General features: G+C 50.4%; 2 protein-coding genes across 2 annotated transcripts; one reads left to right on the top strand and one right to left on the bottom strand.

The window, feature by feature from the left end:
- The first annotated feature begins 227 nt into the window (after positions 1-227).
- On the top strand, positions 228-2,791 carry LOC101768213 (subtilisin-like protease SBT1.7). Its single transcript, XM_012847916.2, has one exon. It carries the CDS (start codon positions 265-267, stop codon positions 2,551-2,553), a length of 2,289 nt encoding a protein of 762 aa, XP_012703370.1. The 5' UTR covers positions 228-264; the 3' UTR covers positions 2,554-2,791.
- Positions 2,792-9,341: 6,550 nt separating this feature from the next.
- Positions 9,342-10,256, bottom strand: LOC101763582 (protein indeterminate-domain 16). Its single transcript, XM_012847616.3, has one exon. It carries the CDS (start codon positions 10,135-10,137, stop codon positions 9,562-9,564), a length of 576 nt encoding a protein of 191 aa, XP_012703070.1. The 5' UTR covers positions 10,138-10,256; the 3' UTR covers positions 9,342-9,561.

Genomic DNA, 10,256 nt, shown 5'->3' on the forward strand with positions numbered 1-10,256 from the left:
GATGCCCGCTACTACTACACTCAAGACAAAGGGCGAGAGTAGGAATGATTCTCTTTTCGCCCTAGAAAAAGAACGTCCTTTTCTCGTCTTATTCGGATCAGAGAAATGTTTCCGTTCTACTATTCTGATCACTGATCAGGGGAACTTTTTGAGGGGCCCCTTCGCCATTGTCGAACAGTGGTCGAATACGCACGTTGTTTAATTCCTTGTATAAAAGGCCGCCATGGATCCAGGCGCACACCACATCAGAGCAAGCCTGCAGCCATGGGAAGCTTCAAGCTATCCTTGCTCCGCATTCTTCTTATTCCCTTCCTCCTTGCTCCAATCGTTGCCGAGGACCTGACGACAGCCGGCGACGGTGTGCTCCCAACGCTCATCGAGCTACCAACCGGCGATGATGAGCTTCGAACGTTCATCGTGCACGTGCAGCCGGCCGAGAACCGCGTGTTCGGCACCGCCGACGACCGGACGGCGTGGTACCAGTCGTTCCTCCCGGAGGACGGCCGGCTCCTCCACGCGTACCACCACGTTGCCAGCGGCTTCGCCGCCCGGCTGACCCGCCGGGAGCTCGACGCTATGTCCGCCATTCCGGGGTTCCTCTGGGCGCACCCGAGCGAGGTTTATGAGCTGCTGACGACGTACACGCCCCGGTTCCTCGGCCTGGACACGCCACAGGGCGACGGCGGTGGAAACCATAGCGCCTTGGGGTTCGGCGACGGCGTGATCATCGGCGTCCCCGACAGCGGTGTCTCCCCCGACCACCCGTCGTACAGCGGCGACGGCATGCCGCCGCCGCCGGCAAGGTGGAAGGGGCGGTGCGACTTCGACGGCGCCGCGTGCAACAACAAGCTCATCGGCGCGCGGTCCTTCGCGTTCGGCACGTCGCCGCTCGACGAGGCCGGGCACGGCACGCACACGTCGAGCACTGCCGCCGGGGCCCTCGTGCCGGATGCCAACGTGCTCGGGCAGGGCCGCGGCACCGCCGCCGGGATAGCACCCCGCGCCCACGTCGCCATATACAAGGTGTGCGGCCGCAGCTGCTCCGGCGACGATATCCTCGCCGGCATCGACGCGGCCGTGGGCGACGGCGTCGACGTCCTCTCCATATCCATTGCCGGCGGCGGGCCGGAGGTGCCGTACTACGAGAACCCCATCGACATCGGAACGTTCGGCGCCGTCGAGAAGGGCATCCTCGTCAGCATCGCAGCCGGCAACCACGGCCCCGGCGCCAGCACGCTGTACAACGACGCGCCGTGGATGCTCTCCGTCGCGGCGAGCACCGTGGACCGCCTGATCGGCGCCCAGGTGCGCCTCGGCAACGGCCTCTCCTTCGACGGCGAGTCCTTGTACCAGCCGGACATCTCGCCGGACGTCTTCTACCCGCTGGTCAACGCCGGCGCCAGCTGGAAATACAACGCTCAGTACTGCGGCGCGGGCTCGCTGGACGGCCTCGACGTCGAGGGCAAGATCGTGCTCTGCTACCGCGGCGGCGGCACCGGTCGGGTTGCGAAAGGCGAAGTGGTGAAGCGAGCCGGAGGCGCCGGCATGATCCTGGCCAACGGGGCCTCCGATGGCTACAGCACGTTCGCCGACGCGCACGCCCTCCCGGCCTCGCATGTCAGCTACGCTGCCGGCGAGGCCATCAAGGAGTACATCAGCACCACGGCGAAGCCGGTGGCGAAGATCGTCTTCCGGGGCACCGTCCTCGGCGCGAAGCCGGCACCGGCCATGGCTTCCTTCTCGTCGCGCGGGCCCAGCCTGCGCGTCCCCGGCATCCTCAAGCCCGACGTCACGGGGCCCGGCGTGAACATACTGGCGGCGTGGCCGGTCCAGGTCGGCCCTTCGTCGGCGGCGGGCTCCGGGCCGGCCTTCAACTTCCAGTCCGGCACGTCCATGGCGACGCCACACCTCAGCGGCGTCGCGGCGCTGGTCAAGAGCAAGCACCCGGACTGGTCGCCGGCGGCGATCAGGTCCGCCATCATGACCACCGCCGACCCCAACGACCTCTCCGGGAACCCGATCGTCGACGAGCACCACCAGCCGGCGAGCTTCTTCTTGACGGGCGCCGGCCACGTCGACCCGGACAAGGCCGTGGACCCCGGCCTGGTCTACGACATCGCCACCGCCGACTACGTCGCCCACCTCTGCAGCGTCTACGCGAGCCGGTTTGTGTCCGTCATCGCGCGGCGCAACGTCGACTGCTCGGCCGTCACTGTGATCCCAGACAACGCGCTCAACTACCCGTCCATCTCTGTCTCGTTCCCGCCGGCGTGGAAATCCACTGCAGCCGTAGTGGAGGTGCGCCGGACGGCGAGGAACGTCGGGAAGGCGCCGGCGGTGTACTACCCCTACGTGGACCTGCCGTCGGGCGCAGCGGTGAGCGTCACCGTCACGCCGAGCTCGCTGCAGTTCACCAAGGTGAACCAGGAGAAGAGCTTCACGGTGTCCGTGTCCCGAGGTAAGAGTGGTAAGGGGGATGTGGTGCAGGGCGCGCTCCGGTGGGTGTCCGACGATCACACCGTCAGAAGCCCCATCTCCATCACATTTGAATGATCCCATCCCATAGTCGAAGAAGAGTACGATGATGCTCTTGGTTGATCCTTCCACCTAATAACAAATAAAAATTTCGCAAAAAAGAACGTAATAAATAAAAAAAAGAGGGTGCTCCCTCTTCGTGCAAACTTGCTTTCATTTCATTTCACTTCAGTCACCAGTTTATGAACGTAAATGTTTCAGTCGCTGAACAATGGCAATAAAAAGGAGGGATCTTTGATATTTGAATTTCCCTAAACATGGATTTGTTCGATTTTTGTGATGATGATTAGTGAGATCAGAACATATGGGCAGTATCATTTCTACTTGGTCAACCAAGAACCTACTCCCTCTAATCCTAAATGCAAATCCAATTAGAACGACAGCATCACGGTCTCCAATATTCTAGTTTGATTAATAATACCTATAAAATATATTACTACTTTTTTTAAATAAAAGGAGTTACACATTATGAAGCATGGCGTGATCGGATATCACTACTTTTTTACAACTAATTTGCATGTATGAGTTCATAGAAATCGTTGACAACTACTTAGCGCATGAGGAGAACATTTTCTCCAGATTGCTATATGTCGCCTACGCAACTAGGATATCTGTCATCGGATTTTTTCTCGGTCGGTCCATTGACGTTGCTTTGGATCTGCCACATATATTCGTGGTCAAGTTGTTATGTTGAAGCATCGTTTTCTTCATTGCTTGCACAGGAGACGTTTTGTTCTCTTCTCAAAAAAGGAACCGTGGCTTTCATGGTGTGATTTTATCCTCTTTTTGGCTGTTTCTTTTTCTTTTTTGCTTTTTCTTCGCTTCTTTCTTTAATTTTTCTTTCTTTTTGTCTCCAATCCACAAAAGATATTTTTTAGATGTTTATAATTTACTTTTTTTTGCAATTTGTATCATTTATTGTTTCTTTCTTTATTATTGGAAAGTCTTGGCAACGTATACTTGATTGTTCTATTAATTATGTTATTTTATTCTTACTTCCTATATTTAAATTTATCACTGAGTGTGTTCATGTATTTCAATATTTTTTCTATATCCAATGTATTTGTTCCTTATAATTATTTGTTCTGCGAGCTTGTATAATTTGTTACAAATACATGTTCCCTGAGTTTGTAAAATCTATTCTAGAAGTACATATTTTTATCCCATGAGTTCATATAATTAGTCCAATTGTATAGATCTATATCAGTTCATATAATTTTCTTTAGGTGCATAATTTTTTATTCTTTGAGCTCATATAATTTATACAATTGTAAAATATTTTTCTTCTATGAGTTTATATGATTTAATTTCTTTGAGGTGTACAATTATTTTGTTCTTAAGTTCCTATAGTTTTTCCAGATGTACGAATCCCATAAAAAAATTCCAGCTTGATGAAAAATATATTTTTAAAAAATATCATATAAACATAGTTGTATATGATTTTATTTCAAAGATCTTTTCTTAATAATTATAATGATATGATCGAAATTTAATGTAGATAGTTGGTGTAGGATTTATGGTTTTCTAGTTCTGAAATCTTTGAGAATCAGTTCGTTTGCTTTGATGTACGGTGTGGTCCATATTGCAGCAGGATTGAAGGAGTCGATCCGAAATGACCGAATTTCGGTGAGGACCGAAATGAAACTGAATTATTCAAAAAAATTGACCGGAGTTGAATTTTTCTACTATTGTTAAGATCTATACCAGCCCACGTACTCCCTAGCTATAAAGATATGAATAAACCTTAATTGTATAACTCTTTGAAGTCTCTCGCTTTGTAACAGCTAACGAGCGCAGAAATGACGTGATTTTGCCGTATTCCTCCTTAGCTCCTCACTATAGTTCCCTAGTTCCCACCCACCATCTTCACTAGGAGTGTTTAATTCCTCTATCACCATCTAATTTTGAACAAATTTCATATAAAAATGAATTTATTGACGGGTCAAACAACCGCCCGAGTTTTCCATATTTCCAGAAATTCACCCATTTCGGTGGCATTCCAAATTTTTCGCATTTCTAATTCCAGTACACCGGGTTGCATGATTATCTTCCCCCGCGTGTCCAACTGGAATCAAAACAGTGGAACTTATTGGGCCGGACCAGAAAAGCGTGGAAACAGCAGTTTTTGGGAGCAGCGCAACGGGCCTCCAACCGTGGCCCTGATCTCTTTTTCTTCTCTCTCGTCTGCCCATCCAGCAGCTGAGATGTGTGCGCGTAGTGGGCCGAACCACCTATTGTTTGTTGTTGTAGCGATGGCGAGTTTGCAGCGGGGAGCCTTCGAGTCTGTTCGTGGAGGCGCCGGCGCCGGCGCCGGCCCTGGAACGCCGCGCTCGGGCTCGGAGGTGGAATCCGCGCCGAGTCGCCACCATGTTCAAGCGGAATGCAACCACTACCGATCCGGCACCACCTCGCAGGAAAATATACTAACCGGTATAATTTCTTTGAATTCTCGGCCACAATTCGTCCAGGAAAAATGAAATTATTTTCCTTGTCTACACACATCTCACAGATTGATGAGATGGATGCTCTCATTCCGTTCCCTTCTTTTTGAAAAAAAAGGGGCAAAAATCACGAGTTCTAGAATCCCGCCGCTATAAACCTACGTATGTTCTTGGTTCACTATATGTGCTGTTTGATCCGGATCTCGTCTAGCATGGCTACGCTCTTGCACTTTTGAGTCTGCTAGAAAGCCTGACATCGGATTCAGGGAGGTTGGAATGTGGTAGTATGTTCAAGTACAGGGCATTGTCTTCGCAGTCCATTTTTGAGGACCAGCACAGCTGTGCTTTCATTCTTCAAGCCTCTGAGCTGTCGTCGATCCTAATCCCATCAATACTGAAACTACAAGTACCGGCGACAGACAGAATATGTGTTTGATGTTTGATCGTGCCAACAGCATCTTTATCTTGCCTACCCCAATGAGTAGTCCTTAGTCTTTACATACTCACTCCCTGTCGTCGTTTCGTTTTCCATGACCGGTTTGGCCGATGAGTTGTCGCTTTAGCGAAGACCACCCTGTGGATTCCACCATGTTGTGGTCTGCCGTTTGATTGTTGTTACAGTTCTCCATGGATCCCTTGCTCCGCCTTTGCCACCGGTAGTAGGTGATCAATCACCTCATCACCCAAGCTAGTATCAACTCGTTTCAAGATTCGCAGCCGATTCGCGTCCGTTAATTCCATGGCATGCTCCTTTCCCTTTCGTCGCTCTGCGAGTTAAGATCCTGTTCCTAAATAATCTTGGTTAACAGCCGTTGAAGTAAGTAATGTGATTGGTTCAGCATTCACATCACCTTGGGGTTTTGGTTGGCTCCATGTTGTTAGCCTTTCCGAGTTTAAACACCGCCCTGTGGCGGTGGTGGCCTGCATTGCACATGCATGGATGGCCACCCCCACCCTGCTGGCCGGCATATGGTTTGGTACAAAGCTCTCATCGCACATGCAGCACCTCACCTGTGGGTGGTCACTTGCTTTGGACCGGACCCTCCTCGGGTAGCTATGTTCATTGTCATGCCATTTCGCTCTCACCAGCAGCGTGTGCTGCAATCCTTTCTTCTCTTTTTGTTGGTTTGGACAAGGCCGCGTGATCTTATCTCTCTTCCCCCAGACACTTTAGCACGCAACAAGGTAGCTTGATTATTCATCGTCATTATATTTCATCATGTGAAGTGTCTATCTTGGATTTTTTGTTGAGCAATATTACTGAATCAGATTAACCCTGTTCATTTTGCACATGCTCCAACATTGTCTTTCTGAGAGACATATTTGGATTCGGTGTTGAATGAAGCACAAATTCGTCTTCCTTATAGTAGAGTATTGTAATTTTTACAGTTGATGAGAATGTTAGTTAGACAGGTGCTGCAGCTGTACTATGGAACATGACATCTGTCCTAGTCAATCTTACTTCAGGCTATCAGCTTCTTGTTTGTTTGATTCCTTTTGTCTGTTTGAGGAGAAAAGTACGTGTGCTAGTTAATCACCTGTTAGTTCCTGTTCTAGAAATTCCAGGTTTTGTATCCTAGCTAGCTGTTGTCATGTTTCCTTTGATCTTTACCTTTCCTTTTTATGGTAACTGATTTTAGATTTCCATGCATCATGCATGCACCCGAGTGGAGGACTAGATGTAGCCTTTGATCATTTTGTTTTTCAGTTGCATAAATGCAGAATATCATGATTTATGAGTTGATGATAGTAATGGCCGAAATGGTGGCAGGTTTCCCACTCCTAGCTAGCTACTTCGATGGAAGGATGGTGGTTAGGGCAAGGCGATATCTTTTAACTATTCATGTTTTCACTGCTTTTGCACAACCGGACATGGAACATGGGTGTCAGCAGCACATACATACAGTACAGCTAGTACATATGTGTAATAGCTGCAGCTCCATGTTTTTATTTGCTAGTAGCTTGAACAGATTAAGTTGTGAACTCTACAGCTTATCATCATCTTAACTTTGCGCAGCCTTTCAGGAATCTTCATCAGCATCCTAAATATAGTTACCTCTAATTAACCTTTGGTGAGGAGAGGCAGCTTTGGCATCAATGATAAGGTCAATAATGCTGAAATGCTCGGGAGCAGTTATGATTCATCCAATCTTTGCAGGAAGAAAGATGGGGAGTGGTTTCAAAAAGGAAAAAAAAAGAGAGAGTGAATGAATGTGCAACACGGATGTGATCCTTGCAGTGGCATCATGATGTCCTTCTTGACGTAGTGTGGTACCTTCTGATGAAAGGCAATTGACTTGCGTTCTTTGGGTTGGGGGGAGTCAGGCTTGTAGGGAACTAAGCGCAATGAGAAGCGGGGGTAACTTTTGTCTGGAGCTCCTTTTTGTGGTAATGCATGCCTGTGCGGAGCACATTGGCCCTGGTTGGTCCCGGGCGATGACGCAACGGTGACGACCGGGCGAGTTGAGTTGAGACCAGTCAGACAGATACCTAGTCGTCCCATACATGCCTCTCTAATATTTTCTTGTTTTCTTCTTCTTCTTCGTTCTCATCTGCAAGCCAAGAAAGAAATGAAAGTTGATGCTGGTGTGATTGAGTGGCTGCATCATAGTCATAGGCTCAATAGGCTGCAAGAAGCCTGCAAGAGCTGACCTAGTGAGTGAGTGAGTGAGTGAGTGAGAATACAGGAAGTGTGTACTGGGAAAGCACATGGGTGCTTTGCACTGTGCTTTTTCAGTCTTGAGCCCCTGATAGCAGATAGTACCAGCACTGTGCGTGATTGTTCTTTTCCGCCCTGTTCGGTCCGTTGATGAAAAGGCCGGCCGGCCGGCACATGACCAAAGCCAGCCGGCAGGCGGCCGGCCGGGCCGGGCCGGGCAGCAACCACCTCTGTTCCTGACGATCCCGCGCGCGTCCATGATTCGTCTTCGTCCGCCTCAATCATTTGCTACCGCCCCTGACGCCTGCACTGCAGGGAATACGCATCGATATCCATGCCTGCATGAACCTGTATTCATCAGAAGCCATCGATCATGCACTCGGATACGGTGACCTCATCATCGTCTCCATCAGCGCCGTACGTGTCGCCGTATCTCCCCACTGCAGTGTACAAAGTATAGCAGTAGTGGTAGTGCCTGAATGTCGGCTGGGAGATGGAAACTGTTGAGCTACACATTCAGCTCTGAACACCATTCAACTCGAATCATGGAAGGCAGGTACCTGTGGACACTGGACAGGACGCGACATGTGTGGTGTTATTACGACGACCGCATATAAACACCGTCTTTTAAGTCCATGCACAGTTTTTGTTTACAGTGTCAGTGTACAGTTCATGACCGCGCGAATGATAGCCGTGGAGCATCAGGTCGTACTTCACGGTTGACTAGGATTAGCAATTTGAAAAAAAAAAGCATATGCGGTTTCGACATGACTACTTTGCTGCTCACCACCCAAAACTCCACCAGAGCTTCATGGGCCAAACAGTAAAATTAGCTAGTTAGACTACACGCTTCAGCACGAGAGCCCCACACACTATAGGTGTATAGCAATCAGAAAATTAGATCTTTAACAAAAAGACACCTTCTATTCATCAGGAACCTCCTGAAATAGAAGATGATTTCAGGTGGCGGCAAATGTGCAGTAAGGCATCAAGCTCACTATGGCTGACCCTAGAAGAATCGTTAGGAGCTAGGCGGTAGGCCGAACCGGTGGCGGTGGTGGTAGGCGCACGGTGGATAAGTCACCGACCACAAGATGCGGAGGACTAACGGCTAGGAAGTACATGGATGAGGCGCATAGCGGTGATAGCATTGACGAAGCTGGTTTAACATGGCGGGGGATGGGTAAGTAGTAAGGAAGCCGCTGGGGGACTGGTGATGGAGGGCGGTCTCGGTAGCCAAAAAACCACCGGGGACCATCCGAGTTCGTTGCATTAGTTGGAATAAGAAAGAACGGGAACACTATCTTGAGGAAAAAGAAGGATCGTGGCTGATAGACTAAAAATTGCTCTATTTTCATACGCATATACACTAGCAATACCCCTCAAAAATATAACTTTTTTTTTCAAAAAAAAACTCGATAGCTTTGAAGGAAAAGTGATATTATAAAAAAGAAGAAGAATTAGACATCCAAATTTAAGTTAAAGAACTCGAAACCTAGATGGTGTGTAACCCACACCTCCCACCAAGTAATTTAAACTTAGTTCCTTATAGATTTTTCAGATATAAATTTCTTTGTAAATACTTTCTTATATATAGCTCATCCATGTTTTTCTTTTTCTTTTGGAAAAGCCATTGTAAACTAAGGATGCAATCTGAAAGCGTAGTACGTCGTACTAGTAGTAGCAGCTATTAAAAAGAGAAGTAGTTCTCCTCGTTGCCGAGTCCATGGAACATGAACCAGACGACGATCATGGCAAGCTGAACATAGCGGCATGGCATTAATTCACAAGAGCTGAAAGCTATGAAGAAAGAGAGTTACAGCAATGGCGGCATCCATCGATATCGCCATCCGGGGCTGCTCACCACATACTACAGCGATCGCCTTCCTGCGGCGGCTCACGCAGTTACACGGCGTCCTAGGACTACTAGGGGTGGAAGCGCTGCATGCAGGCGTGGCAGGTGATCTCGAGCGCCGCCGCGGACGACGCCGAGCCGACGAGCCGCCTCGCCGCGATCTGCTTCATGCGCTCCACCCGCTCCACCTCCTCGCGGGCGCGCTCCCAAATCGCCCGGGCGCGCGCGAACTCCCGCTCCGCGAGCTCCAGCTCCCGCCGCGCCAGCTCCCGGACGCGCTCCGCGTAGGCGCGCTCCGCGCACGCCATCCGGGCCTGCTCCGCCGCCTGCTGCTTCACCGCGCGCGCGTCCGCCGCTGCCAAAGCGTGCTGCTGCTGGTGCTTCTGCTGCGGCCTCGCGCCGGCCGCCGCCGCCGCCGGCGTTCTCCTGTTCTCGTTCGCCACTGATGACGACCGCGGCGGCGGCGGCGGCGTTCGCGCCGCCGCTGGGTGCCTCGGCCCGATGCTCATGGACAGGTTGAGGTCCAGCTGCGGGTTGTCGGCGGCGGTGGCCGGCGCCGTTGGCACGTCGCGGAGGGCTCCTCGGCCTGCCGGCGCGGGGAGCAGCATCAGCTGGAGCTGGATCTCCCTCTGGCCTTGCTCCTCCATGAAAGAAACCAAGAAGGGAGATGGTAGGTGCTGTATGTGGTGTTTGTTTGTAACATTGCTGTGTGTATCATGGTGTGTTTATATGTATCCTCTGAGAGAGCTAGTGAGCAGATCAGATG

This window comes from Setaria italica, chromosome VII (genome assembly GCF_000263155.2).
Source record: "Setaria italica strain Yugu1 chromosome VII, Setaria_italica_v2.0, whole genome shotgun sequence".
Lineage (NCBI taxonomy): Eukaryota > Viridiplantae > Streptophyta > Magnoliopsida > Poales > Poaceae > Setaria > Setaria italica.

What these genes read in the sequence shown, in the direction of transcription:
- LOC101763582 (XM_012847616.3), bottom strand. Translation starts at nt 10,137, where the DNA reads ATGGAGGAGCAAGGCCAGAGGGAGATCCAGCTCCAGCTGATGCTGCTC.
- LOC101768213 (XM_012847916.2), top strand. Translation starts at nt 265, where the DNA reads ATGGGAAGCTTCAAGCTATCCTTGCTCCGCATTCTTCTTATTCCCTTC.